The 23,651-nt window shown below is 57.8% G+C and overlaps 2 protein-coding genes and 1 pseudogene across 3 annotated transcripts; all 3 read right to left on the bottom strand.

The window, feature by feature from the left end:
* Positions 1-3,404: 3,404 nt before the first annotated feature.
* On the bottom strand, positions 3,405-4,655 carry LOC127491017 (small ribosomal subunit protein uS8-like; annotated as a pseudogene).
* Positions 4,656-5,532: 877 nt separating this feature from the next.
* On the bottom strand, positions 5,533-16,966 carry SOAT2 (sterol O-acyltransferase 2). 2 transcript variants are annotated; one of them, XM_008256501.4, is made up of 15 exons: positions 16,756-16,966; positions 15,952-16,007; positions 14,453-14,589; positions 14,185-14,244; positions 13,794-13,901; positions 10,818-11,094; positions 10,515-10,584; positions 9,702-9,786; positions 9,219-9,264; positions 8,906-9,035; positions 7,961-8,058; positions 7,517-7,615; positions 6,990-7,125; positions 6,450-6,595; positions 5,533-6,340 (listed from the first exon to the last, which is right to left on the bottom strand). In XM_008256501.4, exons 1-15 carry the CDS (start codon positions 16,829-16,831, stop codon positions 6,290-6,292), a joined length of 1,575 nt encoding a protein of 524 aa, XP_008254723.1. In that variant the 5' UTR covers positions 16,832-16,966; the 3' UTR covers positions 5,533-6,289. The 2 variants fall into 2 exon arrangements, with proteins under 2 accessions (XP_008254723.1, XP_051701503.2); XM_051845543.2 differs by lacking the exons at positions 15,952-16,007; positions 16,756-16,966 and adding an exon at positions 14,756-14,929.
* Positions 16,967-17,797: 831 nt separating this feature from the next.
* Positions 17,798-21,676, bottom strand: IGFBP6 (insulin like growth factor binding protein 6). Its single transcript, XM_002711012.5, has 4 exons — positions 20,998-21,676; positions 18,871-18,971; positions 18,531-18,650; positions 17,798-18,112 (listed from the first exon to the last, which is right to left on the bottom strand). Exons 1-4 carry the CDS (start codon positions 21,323-21,325, stop codon positions 17,990-17,992), a joined length of 672 nt encoding a protein of 223 aa, XP_002711058.1. The 5' UTR covers positions 21,326-21,676; the 3' UTR covers positions 17,798-17,989.
* Between the last annotated feature and the right edge of the window lie 1,975 nt (positions 21,677-23,651).

The following is a 23,651-nucleotide window of genomic DNA, read 5'->3' as shown; positions in this document are numbered from 1 at the left end:
ACTGGAGATGGCGCCTGGGCACGGTCAGGTTCACTAACTGCCCCTTTAAGCCATTTCTGTTCCTTTCCACTTCCGTCTCTGAACACCTGCCTCTCCTCGGCTGTGTGGCTGCTGGGGCCGGTGCACGGGGGGCCTCAGCTTCAGGCTTGGATTTAGGGCTAGCTGGAAGAAGGCCCGGGCTGGAGGCCCGGACGAGAGTGAGTCAGTGCCTCCTGGGCCGAGGTTATTAGAGCTGTTTGCCCACTGGAAGGCTCGGGAACCCCTTTGAAAGAGATACGCGGCGAAACCAACGACCAGGACCACCTACGGAGGTTCAGGTGAGGAACGAGAAGCAAAGCCAAACTAAAACACCAAGACCCCTTACCACTTGCTGAAACTTAAACAGTCCCGCCCCCCCCCCGCCCCCATCAGCGTACTGCATTGAAAGAGACAAGGGCCCCGCCAAGACTCACTGCAGTGGCTTGGAAGGACAAGCGGAAAATTATTTCAAAGCGCAGCACAAATCACATGAAGGGATGGAAATAATGAGACTTGGAGAACAGAGCCAGTCGTCCCAACGTTAAAATATCGTGGTTGCAAAAGGGGGCAAGGGACCAGACGGAGGAGAAGCAGCAATCGAGGAAGAGAAGGAGGAGGTTTGCCTGAGTTGCAGGCAGATCTGAGCTTGCACACGGACAGGGCATAGAAAGCCCCAAGAGCAGGTGTACCTGGAGGTGCAGAACTCCCGGATGCCAAGGTGACGGAAAAACATTTTCGAGGTTCAGACAGAAAGAGCGAGTCATTCACAAGGGAAATTGCATCAGCCCGGCACGGGGCTCGTCGGGGGCAACGCTGGGAGCTACACGTGGGGAACACACAGGAAGGGGTGGCTGCACCAGGGTCTCGTACCCGGCTCCCAGAGCACTCCGTGTTGGGGTAGAAAGCACCATGTGAGGGGCTGAAGGACTCAGAGGGTCACCGTCCCCTTCCTCGCCTGAGGGAAATCCTGAGGGTGCAGAGGGAGGAAGGCGAACAGAACAAAGAGCAAGTGCTGAGTGGCAAACCTGGCGCCCATGTTTCTGCAGCCTGCGAAACCTCTGCTGCAGCCGTCTCTGAACCCTGGGGTCCCTGTGGGCCCCACAGATGCTCAAGTCCCTGATGGCAAATGCCATGTCCATTTCACATAAGCTAGGCACATGCTCCATTGTACTTTATTTTTTTTTATTTAAAAATTTATTTTATTTATTTGAAAGGCAGAGTTACAGAAAGAGGGAGAGAGAGAGAGAGAGAGAGAGAGAGAGAGAGAGAGAGAGGTCTTCCATCCACTGGTTCACTCCCCAAATAGCCACAACAGCCGGAGCTGTGCTGATCCAAAGCCAGGAGCCAGGAGCTTCCTCCAAGTCTCCCACATGAGTGCAGGGGCCCAAGGACTTGGGCCATCTTCTACTGCTTTCCCAGGCCATAGCAGAGAGCTGGATTGGAAGTGGAGCAGCCGGGACTCGAACCAGTGCCCATATGGGATGCTGGCACTGCAGGCGGTGGGTGGCTTTACCAGCTACGCCACAGCACTGGCCCCTAGATTACTTCTGATACCCAACACAATGTAACTGTCACATAAAGAGCTTTTCTATTGTTTAAATAGGGAATAGTGAAAAGAAAGAAAATTTGTACAGCTTAAGCACAGGCACAATTTTTTTCCCTAAATATTTTCCGTCTGTACTTTGTTGAATTCTTGGTAGAGAACCCGCAGATTTGGGGGGGAATGATTGTACTATCTGAGCAAAACCTAGGAGCTGGAAGCAGAGTGAGAAAGGCAAGTAAAGATATTCTAAAGGTCTCTCTTACTGATAGGAGGAGCAGGAAGCGAAACATCCGAAGGGAAGACATGGTTGTCATTCTTTCAGACAATGGAGATGACACAATCTTACTATTAGTGCCAGGAACAGTACGGTAGAACCTTCTGGAACACCGAGGGGCTAGGGGAAGTGAAACAAGCAGCAGCTTGACCAGAACAGACAAAGAACATACAGAGAGTATAAGAAAGGGAATCGAATGTACCGCTCGCTCCACGTGTGTGTGGACCGTAATGAACCCAAAAGAAAACGTCAAAGGAGGAAGAAGCGGTGGGCATTTGGCTCAGAAGGCCAAGCCGCTGCTCGGGACAAGAGCACCCCGCATGGGAGCACTGGTTTGAGTCCCAGCTACTCTGCTTCTGATCCGGCTCCCTGTACCAGGGAAAGCAGCAGGTATTTGGGTCCCTGCCACTCAACCCACACGGGTGACCAGGGTGGAGCTCCTGGCTTCTGGCTCCCGGTTTCCAGCTGTGGTTGCTGCAGCCATCTGGGGAGTGAACCAGCGGATTGAAGGTCCCCCCCCCCCCGGCTCTCCTCCCTCTCTCTGTCTCTCCTCTCTCTCTCCCTCTCTCTCTCCCTCTCTCTGGCTCTCCCTCTCTCTTTGTAACCCTGCCTTTCACATAAATAAATAAATCTTTAAAAGAAAAAGCAATTTGCCTCTGAGTTTTCTAAAATAATAATAAATTAAAAATATTTGCCAAAGCTTTCTTTCTAAAAAAAAAAAAAACTCAAATAAGTTGGCTTTATTAAGCTCCTCCCTGTACACATTTATCTGCTAATGAAAATTGAAACAGCACGTCAAGATTTCATTATCTTGCAGCTCAAACATTTGGAAGCCAGAATATCTAACTATCTGCTCTAATTATTGTGCTGCAGCTGAAATACCCGATGTTTTCTTTACACCCTTCCCCACGAGTCACTCTGTGCATCAGTTCCTGGGCTGGGCTTCATGTCATTGAAAACACACAGGTCTTCTAAGGCACGTGAGAATACTTGAAACTTATGGTGCTTCTTTGGGTCAAATAAAAAAGAACTGAGGTATATTGGAAGTCGTTTAAATACACTCCAACCACAATTCTTTTTTTTTTTTTTATTTTTTTTTTTTTTTTATTTTTTGACAGGCAGAGTGGACAGTGAGAGAGAGAGACAGAGAGAAAGGTCTTCCTTTGCCGTTGGTTCACCCTCCAATGGCCGCCGCGGCCGGCGCGCTGCGGCCGGCGCACCGCGCTGATCCGATGGCAGGAGCCAGGAGCCAGGTGCTTTTCCTGGTCTCCCATGGGGTGCAGGGCCCAAGCACCTGGGCCATCCTCCACTGCACTCCCTGGCCACAGCAGAGGGCTGGCCTGGAAGAGGGGCAACCGGGACAGAATCCGGCGCCCCGACCGGGACTAGAACCCGGTGTGCCGGCGCCGCTAGGCGGAGGATTAGCCTAGTGAGCCGCGGCGCCGGCCCTCCAACCACAATTCTATATATTATGGGGATCAAGGTAGGAAGAGGGGGGCCGGCGCTGTGGCTCAGCGGGTTAACGCCCTGGTTCTAGTCCAGGCTGCTCCTCTTCCAATCCAGCTCTCTGCTATGGCCTGGGAAAGCAGTAGAAGATGGCTCAAGTCCTTGGGCCCCTGCAATCTATGTGAGAGACCAGGAAGAAGCTCCTGGCTCCTGGCTTTTGATCGGCGCAGCTCCGGCCTTTGTGGCCAATTGGGGAATGAACCAGCAGATGGAAGACCTCTCTTTCTCTCTCTCTCTCTCTCTCTCTCTCTCTCTCTGCCTCTCCTTCTCTCTGTGTAACTCTGACTTTCAAGTAAAATAAAATTAATCTTAAAAAAAAGTTCCCTCAGGAAAACCCACAAAGACATAAATATATTTGAATATATGAGGATGATCATCTTAGAATTATCTATAAGAAAGTGCTGGAAATAATTAATACACATGAATGTATCATGTAATTAATTAAATTACATATCCATGCAATTTGATACCATGCCATCATTAAAAAGATGAAATTATTTATTTATTCATACAATGTTTATTGACCTGAAAAAATGTTTTACGCATATTATTCAAATGCAAACAAGTAGGGGCTGGCATTGTTAGGCAGTGGTGCATTGGGCTGCTGGCATCCTATGCTGGAGTGCTGGTTTGAGTCCCGGTTGCTCCACTTCTTACTTTTTCCATATTTTTTTTTCTCTAGAGGCTTTCATTTGTACGCATATATTACATCCCTAGAAAAAAATCCCAGGATTTTTCTCCTGTGTGTTTTCGTCTTACCTCTTCTTGGTCCATGACGCCTGCTGGGGTTGTCAGTACAGTAAGAAACCAACCTGGTAGAATGGAAGCCAGTTGTTCTGCATTTTTCTAGATCTTTCTGTTGCACACCAGATCTGGAGCTGATCACCCCATGCTTGCTTTACCTGCCTGTGAAGTTCACAACAATTTTCCCCACTCTGTGATCATCAGTGATCTCGAATTGGCCAATGTGGGCTTCGTCATCGCAGTTAGGAACTTGACCATGACGTTGGAGCATGGCCTAATGAGACCTGGCGGCTACCTCTCTTTTAGCCACTGTCAATGCTCTTGAGGGCTTCGGCCAGCACATTCATGCACCCCGGTACGGCTCAGCCAATGAGGGAAAGTCCAGGGGCCGCAAACTCAGCCAGGGCCACTGTCTCTCCCAGCAGTCATAGCTCCGGCTCGCCAGCAGTGTGGCCTACACCCCATGTGCCAGAGTCGCCAAGTGCAGACTGTGGAGTGCCTGGGGCATGGCTCTCCGGGCTACTCCATTTCCAATCCAGTTCTCTGCTAATGTGCCACCAGGGAAGGCAGCAAAAGATGGTCAAATAATATTTTTCTAAAATGCAAAAAAAAAAAAAAAAAAAAGTGCCCCCTGTTTCTCTTAGGGCACTTGATTTTTTTTTTTTTTTGGTCCTCAGTCCTCCAGGGGCTAATGCCCACCTCCCCCTACCCAGACGTCTCCCCAGAATTGGGTCAGGTAGAGGATCTGTGGGGAGCAGAGCCCACACAGACTGGCTTCTGGAATGGCTATAAACCTAATTATTTTGGTCTCTTGTCCTTTTACACTCAGGGCACTCCTAATTTTTTATTTTTAGTTTTTTTTTGCAAGGCAGAGAGAGACAGATGGGGGGGGGAGAGAGAGAGAGAGAATCTCCCATCTGCTGATTCACTCCCAAGTGCCCACAATAGCCAGGGCCAGGCTGGGCTGAAAGCAGGAGTGGGGAATTCAGTCCAGGTCTCCCACGTGGGTGGTAGGAACTTGACTGCCTGAGCCATCCCCCATGACCTCCCCGGGTGTGTGTGTGTGTGTGTGTGTGTGCATCAGCAGGAAGCTGGAATCGGAGGCAGAGCTGGGACTGGAAAACAGGCACTCCGATGTGCAATGTGGGCTTAGCAGATGTACCAAATGCCCACGCAGGAGTCTCCTAACTTTAGTGTCCATTCTATAGCCCTGGCAACTGTGAACTTCCCAGAGTTGCCTCGAATCTGTGCAGGAGGATCCTCTCCTGGGGGTGCGAGGCGGGGAGCCGGGAAGGAGTTCAAGTGGGAAAGAGGTGTGGGCAGGTTCCAGGGAGCGGCAGTGGCACAGAGAAGGTGACACCGGATGTTGGCCCAGATTCTCAGCCCCTCCCACCGCAGAGTCTTGCCTCTTGCAAACACAGCTACCAACAGCGCCCATCACAGAGTGTTTATTTTTTTTTTAGATTTATTTATTTATTTATTTGAAAAGTAGAGTTACAGAGAGGCAGAGGCAGGCAGAGAGAGAGAGGTCTTCCATCTGCTGGTTCACTCCCCAGATGGCCACAACAGCCAGAGCTATACCAATCAGAGGCCAGGAGCCAGGAACTTCTTCCGAGTCTCCCATGTGGGTGCAGGGGCCTAAGGACTTGGGTCATCTTCCCCTGCTTTCCCAGGCCATATCAGAGAGCTGGATCGGAAGTGGAGGAGCCAGGACTAGAACCAGCGCCCATATGGGATGCCAGCACTACAGGCTGGGGCTTTAACCTGCTGCGCCGCAGCACCGGCCCCAGAGCGGGTCTTAACAAATGAGCGCATAAAAAGGAAGAGGGTGAGTTTATTGTTGCACTGGGAGATGTACAAACTGAAGCTCTGAGCCCTTCTCAGACTTTGGGGGCCTGGTCTCTCTGGGTGACCCCCACCCTCCCTAAATCTGTAAGGCCCCTCAAGCCTCCCACTAATGGGGTTCCTGTGAGCAGCCCATGGGGATGCGGGCCCGGGGGTCACCCCCATGCCGAGTCTGTGCTCAGGCCCACAGGGGTGCACAGACTCCCAAAACCTGAAGTTCCTGGCTGGGGTCTTGCATGCAGGCCCCCCCTACCCTGATTCAAAGCCAAGTTTACAAGTGCAGAGAGGAGCCCTGGTCCCCGGCGTGGCAGGCCGGGACGAGCTTGGTGGTATCATCTGTGGTAAGGGCATCCTGATCTTCACGCGTGGCAGGACCAAGAGCGAGGCGTCACCAGCCCCCAGAAGCTTGTCTGGACCAGAGGAGGGGGGAATGGGGAATGACCCACCGTGTGGATCTAAGACGTGGAGCCCATCGCCCCCCAGCCGGGGCCTGGCTGCTGGGAGGGGGCGGGGTCTCACCTGGGGCAGGGGGCAGTGCCGCTGTGCGTACCACTCCTGGCAGTACAGGCTGACCTGGATTCCCTGGCCCAGGAACAGCAGAGTCCACATCAGCACGTTCCACGCTGGGCCCGTGTGCTGGTCATTCATTGTGAAGTTCAGCAGCCCTGGCATGGGGCGGGGCGGGGGGGGCGTCACCCTAGCTCCAGGTAGCCAGGTCCGACTCCCCTCCCACCGCGGGGTTGCTGGGAAGGGCTAAACTGGAAGCCCCCTGCTGGGGACGACCTTGAACCCTGATGCAGAAACCCATGGAGGCCTTAAGTGGCTCTCGTGGAATCTAGACCCCCGGAGTCCACGGGTCAGGACCCAGGTCCCCTGCTGAAGCCCCCAGCCTCCCTTCATCTTCCTCTCTCTGAGCGGCTGCCCACATGCTCCGCCCCTACTTGCAACCCTCCCCCGCCTCCCCGCCTCCCTGAAGGTCCTGGCTGTGCAGGACCAGGACGGAGGCCTCCCCGCCCCCTCTAGCTGGCTCCCCTTGGGCGGCACAGAGAGCAAGCTCACCTCCAATGACGAGGAAGAGCATGAACATCACAGGGTAGAAGAACCCCAGGACGAAGCAGAAGATGTATTCGTGGACCATGGCAGAGACCAGGAACACGCCCAGCATGGCTGCGCCTCGGGCCCGGCCACCAAGGAGCTGGCGGGACGAGGGGCAGAGTGAGGAGTGAGCCACTGCACTGAGACCCTCCATGAGAAGCCCCTGGCTTAAGGATGCCAAGAGGGAGCATGGTGCAGCGGGGCCGGAAGAGCAGACATCCGTCTTAACTTGAGTGCGCCTGCTGGCCCACGGGGCCACGGCTGCAATGGTTGAGTGCGGGCATCATAATACTTACTTGTCCAAGTTTTACTGTGAGGAGCAAGCGGAAGTCCTGGGCAAGGGAAAAGTGCTATAGGCATGCTCCTTGGAAGGTTAAGGACCAATGGAATCAGAGATACAGCCGCAAGGGAGGCAGAAGCCGAGGGAGGGAGGGAGGGAGGGAGAGAGGGAGGGGAGGGCCCAGGGAGAGCTGTCCCGAGGGGAGCCGTACCCACAGCCCGTCCTGGTACACGTAGCCGTACAGCCAGTCGTGCACCACCACGTTCCAGGTGCGGTAGTAGTTGGAGAAAGACGTGGAGTTCCACCAGTCCTGGGAAAGGAGCAGGGGAGCGTCCCCCACCAGCTCCACCCCGCACCCTGCCCCAGGGTCTTTCCTCCCCTGACAGCAGGCACTCGCCCACCCAGTGCCCCTCCCGGACCCGGGGGACCCTGCCCTCCCTGCGCGGCCCCTCTCAGGAGAAGGACACAGAAGCACTTGGCCCTGGCTTCAGGGGGCGGCGGCGTAGCCACGCCTAGACACCGGCACCTCTCACCGTGGGAGGTCAGCAGCCGTGGAGGTGACACCCAACACAGCCCCCATCTTCCCTCTCCCCCCTCCCCTACCCCGGGGGCCCTCCCTGCCTCCAGCTCCAATTGGCCCAGGCCCAGGCCCCACCCGGTAGAACATCCTGTCTCCAAATCGCAGCATCTCAGCGAAGGCGTTGAGCCAGCAGTGGAGGAAGGCAAAGAAAATGAGGAACAGCATGAAGATGCCTGGCAGGCGGGGAGAAGGGGCTGCGGTCAGAGTGGCCGGGCCTGGGCCTCCGCCCCGCCCCAGCAGCCCTGGTCTGGGCTCTCAGGGGGCCCCTGCAGAGCAACCAGGGGCCCAGCTCTCACCAATTTGTCATTGAGAAATTCACTAACTCATCTGTTTGCTCATGCACATTTACTTGGCTGGATGTTGGGAACACAGCAGTTCACAGAGTGGCCGAAGCCAGAGACACACACCCACAGAAACGGAGACAGAGCCACGGCCAAGCAGGTGTCCAGGTCAAAGGTCACGGGAGTTAAGCATGGTGGCCACGCGTGTGGACGGAGCAAGGGAGGGGTGAGTCATCCTAACTGGCTGAACAAGGAAGGCTTCTCAGAGGAGGGAGCGCTTCACCACGGGGCCACCAAGAAGGAACACGGCTGGAGCATGGAGAAATGGCATTTCGAGCTGTGGGGCCAGTGTGAGCACAGGCCTGGGGTCATGGAAGCACACGTCTTTCAGGGGACGGCTGGGTGTGTGGACAGACGAGAAATAGACTGGTGCTGCGTGGGAAGGGGCCTTGAGCGCCGGACTCAGGGCTCAGATCTCCAGACGCCCCAGCAATGGGGACTCCCTGGAGCTTCTGAAACAGGGTAGGGAATGGTGAAGTCAGCCAGGGCAGCGGTGTCTGGGGACAGACGGCAGAGGAGGGACGAGGGTGGCAGAGACAGTGGTGAAGAGGCTGAACTGAGACCACGGCAGTTAGCCCGGAGGCGGAGACAGCAGAAGGCATTGTTGAGACCCCTGCAAGGTGCCCAGGGGGGATCTAGCCAGGGCCCAGGTGGCTGCAGCGCCCCCTGGTGGGCTCACCTGGCAACGTGGCGTGCAGGATGGAGAGCACCAGTGTCCGGGTGCTGAAGGGCTCTCGGCTCATGTTGGCAAAAACGGGGACACAGAGACGGCTCAGGATGAAGCAGGCATAGAGGACGCAGCCCAGAGCCTGCAGAGCGAGGTGGGGGTGCGCGGTGGTGAGAGCCCCCACCCCCCACCCCTGGCAGCTGCCTCTTCACTCTGCAGTTGGACCTCCGACCCAGCACCTGCCTCTTCCCTGAGCCGCCAGCCCTCGCCTCCCTCACTCCCGCGGGCGCCCCTGCTCCGCCACCCTTCTCCCGCATCATCTGACCTGCGCCAAGTTCTTGGCCACATAATTCCACCTGATGCTGGGTGTCCTGCAGCAGCAAGGAGAAGGGTATGTTTCTCAACCCTGCTCAGGAGGGACCCCAACTTCGGGGAACTTCTCCCTGCAGCTTGCTCAAGTGGCTGGGGCCTGGGAGGATGATCTGGGGAGCCCGGGGTCTCCAGCACCTTGGGCTGCTCCACAGCCGAAGTGGCAGGTCCGTTTCTACTTGAGTATCTACCAAGGCAACCAACTGGGGTGCACAGGACTTTCAGTACTAACTCGGGACAATCCCAGGGGAATAAGGACCACCAGTGGCCTTAGTCACTGGAGTGTCATCATGGACTGGGCAAGGAGAAGGGGTAGCCTGCCTGCCATGTATCCCCCAGCCCCGGGCAAGTGGCTGGTGCCTGGGCTCCATGGAAAGCAGAGTGGGAGGCGAGGCCCTTGTGGGGCCCTGGCATTTGGGGAAGGGGTACAGGGTCTCACCTGGGGTACGTGTCCCTGTAGATGAGTGTGGGACAGAAGAGGAAGTAGAGGTAGCTGGAGAAACTGGGGGCCTGGGTCCCCTCACCTGGGGAGGAAGCAGGAGGTGGATCAGTGAGGGGCAGGGCAGAGGGCACAGGTGAGCAGGCTGTAGGGGGTAGAGATGGACTGTGGCACGGGTGGTTAAAGTCCCAGCCTGAGGCGCCAGCATCCCATGTGGGCACCAGTTCGAATCCCGGCTGCTCCACTTCCAATCTAGCTCTCTGCTATGGCCTGGGAAAGCAGAAAAAGATGGCCCAAGTCCTTGGAACCCTGCACCTATGTGGGAGACCCAGAAGAAGCTCCTGGCTCCTGGCTTCAGATTGGCTCAGCTCTGGCCATTGTGGCCATCTAGGGAGTGAACCAGCAGATGGAATACTTCTCTCTCTCTGTCTCTAACTCTCTCTGTAACTCTCTTTCAAATAAAGAAGTTACTAAATAAAGAAAAACAAGGGTTGAATGGTGGGGGAGGTGGGGCAGGAGTTGAAGCTGCTCTCTGGCGCCCCCTGTTGGCTTCCAGGCATCCCGTTTTCTGGCCCAGGAGGTGTGTGGCCAAGCTGCGTTTGACACCGGGAATTCCAGGTCCCCTTCTCCTTTCCCTTCTCTCCTGACTTCCTGGGTCTTTCCAGGCTGAGTGGGAAACAGGAAAGCATGGGAAGCGAGGCTGGGCAAGGTGGGCCCAGGCAGGCAGTGCTATGCCACGGCCACTGCACCTGCTGGCTTCCTTCCGCTAGCCTGGAGGGCCGAGTTCACTACAGGGCCGGATAAGGGCCTCACCTCCTCTGGATGAAAGGATTCCAGGCACAGACTCTCGCAGGAAGGAGTAGGTTTTCATCAGGAACCGGACCTGAGGTGGCAGGGAACGGGGCCAGGTCGCTGTGTGGCTCTGCGCAAAGCACTCAACCTCTCTGCTCTCTCTGGTTGGCTGCCCTCAACAGCCTAACACCGAGGGGCCAGGCGAGGCCAGGGTGGAATCCTCATGCGACCCACCCCTGGGGGTGCTCTTTTTCCTGGCAGGAGGAGCCCCCCCCTAGCCCCGCGCCCTTGGAATGAGCACCCCCTCTTCCCGGGCCGCCTCACCTGCTCAAAGACCAGGATGCAGCGGGAGGCGGGCGGCAGCTGGTGCTGCACAGCCACGTGCACTGGGAGTGCGCACAGCAAGGTGGCGTGGGCGGCCAGCATCGCGCAGCCCAGGCCGGCCCCCAGCGCCCATGCGCGGCTGGAACTTGGCCATGCCCACAGCCGCAGGGCCTGGTAGGGCACCAGCAGGGTGGACAGGAACATGGGGACCCATGTCACCAGCGCCAGGGGCAGCTGCCCAAAGCTGAAGATCAGTAGGTCCAATTCCAGCACCAGCCTGGGGTGGGGGGAAAGAGATAAAGTTGACAAAGGCGCGCGGGCCCTGGACCCCTTCCTATTCTCACGGGAGGGGTTGGAATGTGATGACCTTCAGAGTCCTCTGAGGAGGACTCAGCACCCTGGACGCCACAAGTGGTGTGGGTTTTGTTGGTTTAAGATTTATTTATTTGAAAGGCCGAGCCACAGAGAGAGGGGAGAGGGAGGGAGAGATCTTCTGTCTGCTGGTTCACTCCCCACGTGGCCTCAACAGCCAAGTCTGGGCCAGGCCAAAGCCAGGAGCCAGGAACTCCATCCACTTGCCCACACGGATGGCAGGGACCCACGTACTTGGGCTAGCACCTGCTGTTGTCCCAGGCATGGGAGCAGAGAGCTGGATCCTCAGACATGGAGCATCAGGGACTGGAACTGGCCCTCTGCTATGTGATACAGTGTTGCATGCGGCGCCTCCCCTGCCTTGCTACAGGCCAATGCCTGCCCCCTGGGAGTGTTCAGCTAGGAGGTGTGTAGAGTGTAACTTCCATTTCCTTTAGCATTGATCCTTTAGAGTACTGCTACTTGTAGACTTGAGCTACTAGAGTGCAGGTTGTTCAGTGTCTTGTTTGCCAAGGTGAAAACGTGGGAACAAGAAGTTAGCTTAAGATGGCATCCCACATCAGCGTGCCCAGGTTCTGCTCCAGGCTCCGACTCCAGCTTCCTGCTAATGCGTACCAGGAGGCAGCAGTGACCGCTCAAGTACCTGAGTCCCTGCCACCAGGTAGGAGACTTGGGTTGCCTTTCTGGCTCCCAGCTTGGGCTTTGCCCCAGCGCCAGCCATTGCAAGCATTTGTGAAACTAGCAAATGGAATCTCTCTCTCTCTCTCTCTCTCAAATAAATCAAGTTATTTTTTTAATCCCTTAAGATGAACAAAAAAGGACAAAACGAAGAGAATCTGGCACTTCTGTCCTCTGCAGTCATTAACATGAATGGGCTGACGTGGAAAGATCCCAAGGTAGACGCTTAGGGAGTAGAAACCCATTGTGTGGCCGGTGCCGTGGTGCAGTAGGTTAATCCTCCGCCTGAAGCATTGGTATCCCATATGGGCGCTGGTTTGAGACCCAGCTACTCCACTTCTGATCCAGCTCTCTGCTATGGCCTGGGAAGGCAGAAGATGGCCCAAGTCCTTGGGCCCCTGCACCTGCGTGGGAGACCTGGAAGAAGCTCTTGGCTCCTGGCTTTGAATTGGTGCAGCTCCAGTCACTGCAGCCATCTGGGGAGTGAACCACCGGATGGAAGACCTCTCTCTCTCTCTCTCTTTCTCTCCTTCTCTTTCTGTGTAACTCTGACTTTCAAATAAATAAATAAATCTTTTTTAAAAAGTGTATTTGGACATTTTACTGAGATCTTGTCCTTGTAATCCTTGTGCAATTAACAATAAAAATTTTGCCAAGAGGAAATGCTATTTATTGCTGTGCCTGTAGCTCTAAGCCCCGGTTGGGGTGAAGTGGGGAGACCTACAGAACACCCCCCAGGGTGCACAGCCCTCTGAGGCTCAGCCTCGCAGTGGGGGGTGCTCTGTGCAGATCAGATCCTGTGTGTCTTCCCCACAAGGCTTGGGAGGGTGTCTGCCTCCTCGGATCTCTGGTCCCGGGCCCCCAGGGCTGGTATTCAGCTGGCGCCCAATGCATGCTTCTCAGGGAGTGTGTGCAGTTGTGCCTGTGCACATACACTCCAACGTCTGCCTCAGGACTAGGTCCCCAGTGAGAAGTGTTTGAGAGGGGGCGTGGTATCCACAGAAAGGCTGGCCCTGGGAAGACAGGCCTTGGAGCCTTTTTTTTTTTTTTGACAGGCAGAGTGGACAGTGAGAGAGAGAGACAGAGAGAAAGGTCTTCCTTTGCCGTTGGTTCACCCTCCAATGGCCGCCGTGGCCAGCGCGCTGCGGCTGGCGCACCGCGCTGATCCGATGGCAGGAGCCAGGAGCCAAGTGCTTTTCCTGGTCTCCCATGGGGTGCAGGGCCCAAGCACTTGGGCCATCCTCCACTGCACTCCCTGGCCACAGCAGAGAGCTGGCCTGGAAGAGGGGCAACCGGGACAGAATCCGGCGCCCCAACCGGGACTAGAACCCAGTGTGCCGGCGCCGCTAGGCGGAGGATTAGCCTAGTGAGCCGCGGCGCCGGCCAAGGCCTTGGAGCCTTCTAAGGCTGGGGAGGGGAGAGTGCCCAGGGATGCTTTAGGAGGGAAGATCGCTGAGGGCAATGTTCAATAATGAAAGGGGCAGGGCTGGCACTGTGGCACAGTGGGTTAAAGCCCTGGCCTATGGCACTGGCATGCCATATGGGTACCGGTTTGAATTGCAGCTGCTCCACTTCCAATCCAGCTCCCTGCTAATGCACCTGGGAAAGCAGTAGAAGATGGCCCAAGTGCTTAGGCCCCTGTACCCATGTGGCAGAGCTGGAAGAAGCTCCTGGCTCCTGGCTTTGGATCAGCTCAGCTCCGGCCATTGAGGCCATTTGGGGAGTGAACCAGCAGATGAAAGACCTCTCCCCACCCCCGTAACTCTTTCAAATAAATAAGATAAATATTTTTAAAATAATAATGATGATGATGAAAGGGGCAACCTGTGCCCTCTTGAGTCAAGGGTGGGTAGAACACTAAGAACCCAGCGGCTCCGATCTGATCCGTGCACCTGCCCCAGGTTGGGGAGGAGGGGGCGGGGCTACCTGTCATCATCGGTGAAGTCGATGGCCAGGGCGCTGATGATGAAGACACACAGGCCGGCGATGAACATGTGGTAGATGGTGCGGAAGTGCTGCACCTCCATCAGCTCGCTGGAGAGACAGCGTGGGAGGGGCCTCAGGCACTGTGTACGTGCACGCAGGCAGGGGGCGCTGTGGTCCAGAACTGTCTGCTCAGTGCTGTGATGTAGCTGAGGCTTCTCACCCCAGAGTCTCCCTCAACCTCGCTCGTGGCAAATGGGGGAATCTGGACCATAGCAGCTCTCTCACGTCCTCCCCACAAACCACCAGAGCTGGGGGGTGCGGTAGGAAGCCAGGTATCCTGGATCCCACCCCTCTGCATCCCTCTCGTCCCCCGTGCGTGCCCCTGACTTACTCAAGCAAGGACTTGCGGGTGATGAAAACTTTCCTTTTGCCTGGCGGTGGCTCCCGTGCCCTGAATTGAGATGGTTGTTCAGGGTCAAGGGCCCCAAGGAAGACGGCAGTGGGCAGAGGACAGGAGGGTTAGGAGGACCAGATGAGGACGACGGACGGGGGAAGACGGAAGCCATGGTCATTGCCAAGACCGGTGAAGGATGCAGGTTCACGGCTCGCACTGAGGAGCCGACTGCAGCCGTCCCAGCCCCCCCACGCCTCAGACTCACCTGCTCAAGGAGTGTGGGGGAGCCGAGGGCAGAGGTTTGCCTTGCAGCGGGTGCGACTGTACAGCCTCCCACATGGCCCGATCCAGCAGTTCCCGCAGCTGTCCCTCTGCTTGTTCCAGTAATCGCCTCTTCACAGCCTACAGGACAGAGCCAGGGCGCGACCTCGGTCCCTCCAGCCACTCAGCCATCATTCCACTTATCAAGCACTCACTGAGCCTCACCCTGGGCCAAGCACAGTGCTGACAGAGGTAGCGACAGGAAGAATACACGTGGCTGCTGCCCAGAGGGGCCCCACGCACTGACCCCTTCCTGGCTCCGTGGGCAGCAGTGAGGATCAAGAATGACAGCAGGGGAGCCGGCGCTGTGGTGCAGTGCGTTAAGCTGCTGCCTGTGATGCTGGCATCCCATATGGGCGCTGGTTCGAGTCCTGGCTGCTCCACCTCTGATCCAGCTCCCTGCTAAAGTGCCTGGGAAAGCAGCAGAAGATGGCCCAAGTGCTTGGGCCCCCCACCACTCATTTAGGGGACCAGGGTGGAGTTCCAGGCTTCTGGTTTAGGCTTGGCCCATCTGCTGGCCATGGCAGGCATTTGGGGAGATTGACGATCTCCCCTTTCCCGGCTGCCCTGATCTCTCCCTGTCTCTCTACAGAGACAGAAGGAGAAATAAATTTTCCATATGCTGGTTCGTTCCCCCAAATAGCTGCAATGGCCGGGGTTGGGCTAGGTGGAAGCCAGGAGCCAGGAGCATCACCTGGGTCTCCCACATGGGTGCAGAGGCCCAGGCACTTGGGCCATCCTCCGCTGTTTCCCCAGGCACATACGCAGGGAGCTGGATTGGAAGTGGAGCAGCCGGTACTTGAACTGGCGCCCATATGGGATGCCAGTGCTGCAGGCTGTGGCTTCACTCACTGCACCACAGCACTGGCCCCAAGATATAAATATCTTTAAAAAAAAAAAAAAAAAAGACAGCAAGCAGGGGGCAGGTGTTTGGCCCAGCAGGGAAGATACGAGAGCCCATTTCAGAGGGGCTGATTCCTGCCTCAAGCTCCTGACTGGTTTCCTGCTAATGCAGACCCTAGGGGGCAGTGGTGACTGAAAGTGTGGGGTCCCTGCCACCCATGAGCAGGACCTGGCTATGGCCCAGCCCTGTCCCAGCCACTGCGGACATTTGGGGTGTGAACCAGTGGATGAGCACTGTTTCTCTCTCTCTCTCTCTCTCTCTCTCTCTCAAATTAATTAAAAAAATTTTTTTAAAGAAAAAGAATGGCAGCAGGAGCAGCACTCTGGCTCCCTGAATTCCCGATCGCTCAATCCTCTCGCTCCTACCCCTGACCGCTAACCCCGCTAACAGGAGTCTCTCTCCCATCCTCACCCTGGGCACCTGCACTTGGAGCCCCGCATTCCCCGACCTTTGAACTCAGGGACCAGTCGTCTGTATCACCAAGCCAGTCCTCACCCCACCTCCCGCCACCCCAGGACCTGGCCTCCGACGTCCCCCACCTCCATATGTTGCATCCATTGCGCCAAGTCTGGGGCTCTGTGCGTCTCAGTGTCTCCTAGAGGGAGGGGTCGAAGGGCACACTCAAAGGGGAGGAGTCAGCATCCTGTGCCTGCTGCAGGCCTAGGAGCATCTTTTTTTTTTTTTTTTTTTTTTTTTTTTTGACAAGCAGAGTGGACAGTGAGAGAGAGACAGAGAGAAAGGTCTTCCTTTGCCGTTGGTTCACCCTCCAATGGCCCCCGCGGCCGGCTGATCCCATGGCAGGAGCCAGGTACTTATCCTGATCTCCCATGGGGTGCAGGGCCCAAGCACTTGGGCCATCCTCCACTGCACTCCCTGGCCACAGCAGAGAGCTGGCCTGGAAGAGAGGGAACCGGGACAGAATCTGGCGCCCCGACCGGGACTAGAACCCGGTGTGCCGGCGCCGCAAGGCGGAGGATTAGCCTAGTGAGCCACGGCGCCAGCCTGGAGCATCTTCTATCCAGGAAGTGCTTCTGCCCCCAGCCACCCACATCTGGTAACACGGGTGGGGCAGGTGGGAAGCGAAGATATTTTTGCAGTGGTTGACAGGCCTGTGGCAAGCAGGGGGCTGGTGCCATTTCTGTCACCAGGACGCTCAGGGCATGGGAAGTTGCTGACCTCGCTCTGCGGTTAAGGGGTCGGCAGGAGAAGGCAAGGCCGTAGCTTGGGGGATCCCATTTTCTCCTCCAAACCCCAGCTCGGTGGTGTGGGGAGAGGACAGCAGGAGGGGCGGAAGCCAGGCTACACGGCATCCCTACCCCAGCGCACCAGAACTTTCTGCTCACCTTGCCCAGGGGGGTGCTCCTCCTGCTCCCCGCACAGGCCTCCCCTTCTCCGCACGTGGGCTCCACCTGGCTCCATGGTGTGGCTCTCCAGTCTTGAGGGGACAGCCGGCTGCTGTGCCCGCTGCTCCCTGGCTCAGCACGCCCTGCTCCGTGCTTGTCCCCGCTCGGCTCCCGGCTGTCAGCTCCAAGGACTAAAGTCCTTTTAGGAGGAGGGGGCCTCTGGGAACGTGATAGGTTATCTAAGAGCAGCGCTTCTGCAGGGCCAGCCTCATCCCTCCAGCTCCCCAACCACCAGCTGGCCGGCCGCCGCCCGGCTTCAAGCCGGGAGGGGGACTTTGCCTCTCCCAGGGCTTATCGCCTGTGGCACTGCTGGCCTTCCAGGCTGTCAACCGGCAGGCTGAAGGTCGGGCAGGACTCAGAGACATCCTTGTGGCCCAGGCATTCAGCTGCCTTGGAGCACGGGATCAGGTGTGCGACTGTGGATGCTGGGTGCCAGGGCTCGGCCACATCTGCTGGGGTCAGCGGGCAGGCAGAGAGGAGCGAAAAACAGAGCAGAACTGGGCACACAGGCCGCGCCTGGCATTGTCACACCCACACAACGGCCATTGTCACGTACTGGCCGAGTGATTTCCAGGCGAGTGACTCAATGTCTTTAAGGCACGGTTTTCCTCCTCTGAGACACGGGGAGAGAAAAGAATCCTCCGACCTCACAAGGTGGGTGTACGCACACCATGAGGTGGAGGCCACATAACAGTACGAGCGCTGAGAGCGCCCCTTTGCTGGGTTCCTGCGGGGGGTTAACTATTAATCCTTCTCATCTTCTAGTGTCCAAAGTTCAGTGCTGGGAACAAGGTCACCACCTCTGGCGGAGGCCTCCCTTCCCCCCAACTCCCAGTGGAGAGCTGGCTGAGGCTTGAGAGCTGGAAGCACCTGCCAATGGCTACATCCAGCCTTCCAAGTCCAGAGGGAAGGGCAAGACGAAAGGCCCGGAAGAGGGCCCAGGGGCTCCAGAGCTGTGAGAGGTGCACACAGAGACACAGGCTAGAGACCCCACACACAGCTTTATTGATACCCCAGGCCAATACCGGGAGGGCCCCCAAGTTGGGCTGGGGGAGGGGCGGGGCAACATGGCAGGACCTGAAGCTGAGCCCCAGTGGCTCATCACTCCACAAACAACCCAAGACTGACAGCCCCGTGCTCCTGCCACAGGCCTTGCAGCTCCCCCACCCCAGCCTCAGCCACTGCTCCCAGAGGGGCAGGAGATGCTTCCATTGCCATCTGGAGTTCCAGGCAGGGGCTGGCCCATCCGGTCCACACACCAGCAGGGACCTCGGCGCTGTCCCTGGGAGGAGCGGCACTAGAGAGAGAAGAGGCACACAGGTCAGGGAGCAAGGCTTCCAGCAGGGCGGCTGCTGGGCCTGACTCGGGAACACCTGGGAGGTGCCCCCTGCTGGCCCACTGAGTTGAGCCCCTTCTGCTAGGCAGGTGCACAGGAGTGCTCAAAACGCCACTCCCAAACTGTCAGCACCAGCGTTACCAGGGGCTGTGCTGGCAAATGTGAGTTTGCAGGCTCAAAGCACATCCAAGTCCCCCTAAGAGCCGCAGAGCTGAGCCACCGAGCTGGGCCACGCCCTAGGGACTTCACAGCCTCTGCTGTAATGCCTGGCTTATGTTTGTGCGGGTCCCCAAGGTGGGAGATCCGTAAAGGCAGAGGCAGGGGCTACTTTGTCAGTCCCCGGCCCTCCCTCCCTGGTGGGAATCTTGTGTTGGCTCACCTGCCGCCGGCGGTAGAAGCCTCGGTGGTCACAATTAGGCACGTAGAGGGGCTGAGTCCCGCGGAAAATCTCTGTCTGGAGTTGCTGCAGCACCGTGTCCAGGTGTCGGCGGCAGGGGCCCTGCGGGGGGGGGGGGGGGAGGCGGGCAGGCAGGTGGACAGTGGGTCAGAGCAGTCCTGGCCCAGCCTCACAGCACGGCTGGACTCCCAGGAGTGATGCTGGACGCTTCTCTAAGCCCAGAGCCGGGAGGGGGGAAGGGAGGGGGACGCTGTCACATGGAAGTCTCCAGGGGTCCCCCAGTCTTGCTGCTCCCCCCCTCCATCCCCAGCCCCAAACGTACCATCTCGGTGTCTTGGGCGCCTCCAGAATTGGTCCCTGGATGGCGCTGTTGGTCTCTGCGGTTCATATCCTGCTTGGGCTTACTCTCTTTGGGATGTTCCTCTACAGCCACGGGAGGAAGGAGAGAAGAGAGCCCAGGTCAGAGAAGAGCTTGCCCACCTCCACCGGCTCACATGGGAGGAGAAGGCTTAGCAGCAGGAGCAAAAGCGAGGGGGCTAGAACCTGCCTCCCCCTTCCCCTTGGCCTGGATCTGGTCTCTCTGCCTGGCAAACAGTCACATTACCATTTCTGCCAATATTCCCCCAGAGTGATTCTAAGGCTTTCACTAACGGGGGCCGGTGCTGTGGCTTAGCAGGTAAAGCTGCCACTTGCACTGCCAGCATCCCATATGGGGGTCAGTTCAAGTCCTGGCTGCTCCACTTCCCATCCAGCTCTCTGCTATGGCCTGGGAAAGCAGTGGAAGATGGCCCAAGTCCTTGGGCCCCTGCACGCCTGTGGGAGACCCAGAAGAAGCTCCTGGCTCCTGGCTTCAGATCAGCACAGCTACAGCCTTTGGCGGCCATTTGGGGAGAGAACCAGCAGATGGAAGACCTCTCTCTCTCTTTCTGCCTCTCTGTACCTCTGCCTTTCAAATAAATAAATGTAAAAACAAAAACAAAAAAACCTTTCACTGAGGCAAGAAGATGATTATTCCACCCATAGCCAGAAGGGGGTGCCCCAAGTCAGGGAGATGGGGCAGAGAAGCAAATGGCATAGAAGGGGTCATCAGGGACCCAAGTGGAATGTGTGGCCCGGCTCTGAACTCCGTGACTCAACCCACCCCTCCCAGTGCTGAGACGTGGTTCCTTTTGGGGACCTCTCCCTGCTGGGCCCCTGTGGCTCAGCCCTGCTCCACCCCAGGGGTCCCAGGAGCATTTGTTTGCCAGGATGAGCTGAGCATGGGTTGCAAAGGTGCAGGGGGTGAGGCGGCTCCTGGCTCCTGGCTCCTGGCCCCTGGAGAAAGCTTCTAGGGGTGCTGGGGTGAGCTGAGCACTGGGGAGGAGTGAGGGAAAAGTTGGAGCCAGGAAAAGGCAGGGAGGGGAGTGGGCGCTGCTTAGAACTTGCCCCAGTCGTAAAATGAAAGATCGTATCTCCTGAAGGGACTCTGGCTCCCTCTCCAAGCCAGAGGCAAACTCCCATCTGCCCACAGCTTGCAACCCAGGAGCCGTTTCCCCAGAGACCCCCATCTGATACTTCTTGCTCGGGGTACCCCTCCCTCTGAGGACCATGCCCCCCCACCCCACCCCGTGCCCTCCACTGATCAGCCTTCTCCCGCCCGACCCAACCATGCCTTCCGGGAGGCCCCTAGACGCCTGGTCTCAAGCATTTGGGAGGGAAAGAAACTCCCAAGTGAATTTCCCATCCCTTGCCATGGAAGAAACCCGAGGAACTCTGCTGCTTCTGGGCGGGGGTGGGAGGTGGTTTGCATTTCCTGCCATTCCCACCTCCCTGCTGCCCCCACCTTTGAGGTGCTGACTCACTCCTGTCCCAGCTCCCAAAGAGCCCACCTTCTATTCTTTTGGGGGCAGGTGGGCAGGCGGATGGGAGCAGTTTTAAGTCATAACCCTGATCCGACAGACTCACTCTTTCCCTATCTCTTTGTCCATCTCCCAGGCCCTCCAGGGCTGCCTCCCTGTCTCTAGTCCGGTTTATTGCAACTCTGGACCGGGCATCTTCCGTTTTAGACCTCAAGTTCCTGTGCTTCCAACAGTGGCATTAAAAGAGGAGTCACCGTCACCGTGTGCAGAATGTAGGAGTCTGCGGATCGCGTCCCTCCTACTTGGGCATCTTGGGATGGGGGAGCTAGGCCAGCAGGGGTGCAGGGGACGACCCTGAAACCCTACATGCCCCAAGGAAAAATAGGAGGAGCAAAAACAAAACCCAAAAAACTCCAAACGTTGCGAGCCCAGATATCTCCCAGCTCTTCCCCGGGTTCCCTGGCCACACCCAGGCTTCCAGCGGCTCCCCACGCTTGCCCCGTCCTCTCCCCGAAATGTGTAGGACCGGAGTGGAGGAGGCGACCCCCGGCTGGGACCGCACTTCCCCAGGACCCCCGCGGGGGCGGGGCGGGGGCGGGGCGCGCACTCACCCGAGGGCGCGCGGGCTTCGCGGCAGCTGCCCCGGCCCAGCAGCAGCGCCCGCAGAGGCGCCTCGTCGTCCTTGGGCGGCAGGCACTGCAGTCCGGGGGCGCAGTAAGGAGTGTAGACCCCGCAGTGCTGCCCCTCTTTCCTGAGACAGCCTCGGGCTTCCGTACAGCGCTCCGCAGGCGGGGCCCCATCCTCCTCCACGCAGCCCTCCGGACAAGCCGCCTGCGCCCCCTGCCCGCAACCCCGGCACCTCGCCAAGGCCCCTCCTGGGCGGGCGGCGAGCTGTAGAGTTAGCAACAGCAGCAGCGGCAGCAGCCCGGGGGCGGTCATGGTCAGGATTTTTGCCCCGTCCACTCCTCCCAGAGCGGTCGCAAAGCGGCTGCTGGCCGCTGCCACCCCTCCGCCTTAAGTAGCCGCCGGCCGGGGGCCGGGCCCTTTAAGAGCCAGGTGAAGGAGGGGGGAGGCAGAGGCATTCCCTAAACTGGGAGGGACCCGAGAGGCTCCCCCCGACCTGGGTCCTCCTCTCCGCCCCCCCCCCCCCCCCAGTTTCCGTTTACTTCCCGAATTGCTCTGATTTTTCTTGCTCTGTTCCTGGGAACCTCGCCCAGAATTTGGGAGCTGAACAGCTGGCAGGAGGGGCTGGAGGGCGGAGAGGGTGGGAGAAGGGGAGGCCGGGTGTGGGATGAGGGCAGAGCCTGAAGTCGAATTAGCGAGCCGGTAGGCAGATGCGGGCGTGATGCGGGGCGAGGGGAGCACGAGAGGGTGCGGCAGATGCGGGGCGCAAGGAGAGACGGATGCGGTGGGCGGTGGGGTTTTGGGATAGCCCGCTGTGGATGCCAGATAGCAGGCTGGGGCTTGCGGAGGAAGTGGGGGGGGGGGGGTGAAGGCAGCCGGGACACCCTGGGGTAAGGTGATCGGAGTTGTAGGGGGAGAAGAGGTGACCCAGGCAGGGTAGGGATAGCGTGGGGGGAGGAATCCACCTGGCACAGGCTGTGGAAACCCGGAGCAGTGGGCTGGGTAAAGTGGGGTCTGGTAGCGTGGGAGGGGGCTGCAGTGCAAAGGTGAGGCTTGGCCAATACCTGGGAGAGGGGAAGGGGGGAGTTGTGGGGGGCAAAAGCTAGAGGAACTGACATTCCTGATGTTCCTGGGGTCTGCCTGCCCCTCTGTTCCTCTTCTTTCCCAGAGACTTCTCCCCCCCACCCCGCCCCTGCAGCCATTTCTGGGGTCTGTCCTGCTGTGCTGTGTGGGGCCAGAGGGGGCTCCGCAGAGGCACGGAACTGGGCACTTCTGCCTGATGTCACCCCTTGCTGCCCAAGGCAGGGCCGCCCCGGTCCCCAGCTCTAGCAGCTCCGTGCATTGCTACAGGGAGGCAAACGGACATTTCTTTTGCATACCGCCCCCCCCCCCCGCCCGCCCACACCCGCCAGCTATGGCCAGTTATGTAACGGCCATCTCATTCTTTCCTAAAACAAGGGCTTGGGGTAGTGACTAAGTTTAACTTCTGGGCCCCCGAGCAGTGTTTCTCTGTCACCCAGAGATACTGGCTCAGTTCAGACAGACAGGAAAAGGAGGTGGCAGCTGACCCCAGGGTGGGGAGCTTGGTGCTGTTCCTCAAAGCTTGGTTCCCTGTCAGCGGAGCCCAATCAAAATGATGAGGACAAGGTTTGAGGGTAAGGGAAAGGAGAAGGTGCACTCTGTGGACAGATGAGGGGGCAGCAGGCGTCCACCTCAAGAACTAGCCCCTGCTGCTGAATGAGGGTGGTCTGGGGCTTTTTTTCCCCCTCAGATTTCTTTATTTGAAAGTCGCAGTTACAGAGAGAGAGAAAGAGAGTGAGAGAGATCCTCCATTCGTTGGTTCACGCAGATGCCCGCAAAGGTCATGGCTGGGCCAGGCTGAGGCCAGGAGCCAGGAGCTCCCTCGCACGCGGGTGGCAGGGGTCCAAGCACGTGGGCCATCTTCGCTGCTTCTCTCAGGCGGTTAGCAGGGAGCTGCATGGGAAGGGGAGCGGCCAGCACAAGAACTGGGGCTGTGCCCACTCTACCACGATGCTGGCCCCAGCCTTGAGGCTATTAGGGAGGCTTCAAGTGATGTGGGAGAACTAGGAGGGACGATTAGACAGGGAGAGGTAAGCTGGAAGTTCTGCCAGCCCTGCACTGTATCTCTGTCTACCCCTTCTCTGTCAAGGCCCACTTTCCATCAGACACCTGTTTCTTACCTGGGACCAGGAAGGAGAGACACCATGATGGCCACGTGGAAGTTAGGTGTGCCTGGCTCCCTGCTCCGGGCATGTGGGTGTGGCTACTGATAGCCTGCTGGGGCTTCCTATTTCCTATGACCCTGCTCTGGCTCCCTCCCAGCAGGAGTCCCCTTTGAGATCAGGATGAACTTTGAATGCTGGTTGCCTAGCTCCAACACTGAAATCTGATATTGCTCTGGTTAAGAAACTCCAATCATGAGCCAAATATCTCCTGGGGCTCACAGGGAGCCTTAGGCTTGGTGATGAGCCCTAGGCGTGGTGGCAGAACCCCCCCCCCCGGAAAGTAATCAGGGTGCTGGGGCAGTTGTATCTCAGACATGGGAGGAGACCTCAGGTCCGGGGGCTGAGGTGGAGACCTACAGGGGGTACAGAAAGAAGACCTCGGGTCACCAGATCTC

The sequence above is a fragment of the Oryctolagus cuniculus genome, chromosome 11, assembly GCF_964237555.1.
Source record: "Oryctolagus cuniculus chromosome 11, mOryCun1.1, whole genome shotgun sequence".
NCBI classification, from domain to species: Eukaryota; Metazoa; Chordata; class Mammalia; order Lagomorpha; family Leporidae; genus Oryctolagus; species Oryctolagus cuniculus.
Note: the sequence above shows the minus strand (reverse complement) of the source record. Positions and strands in the feature narration are given on the sequence as shown.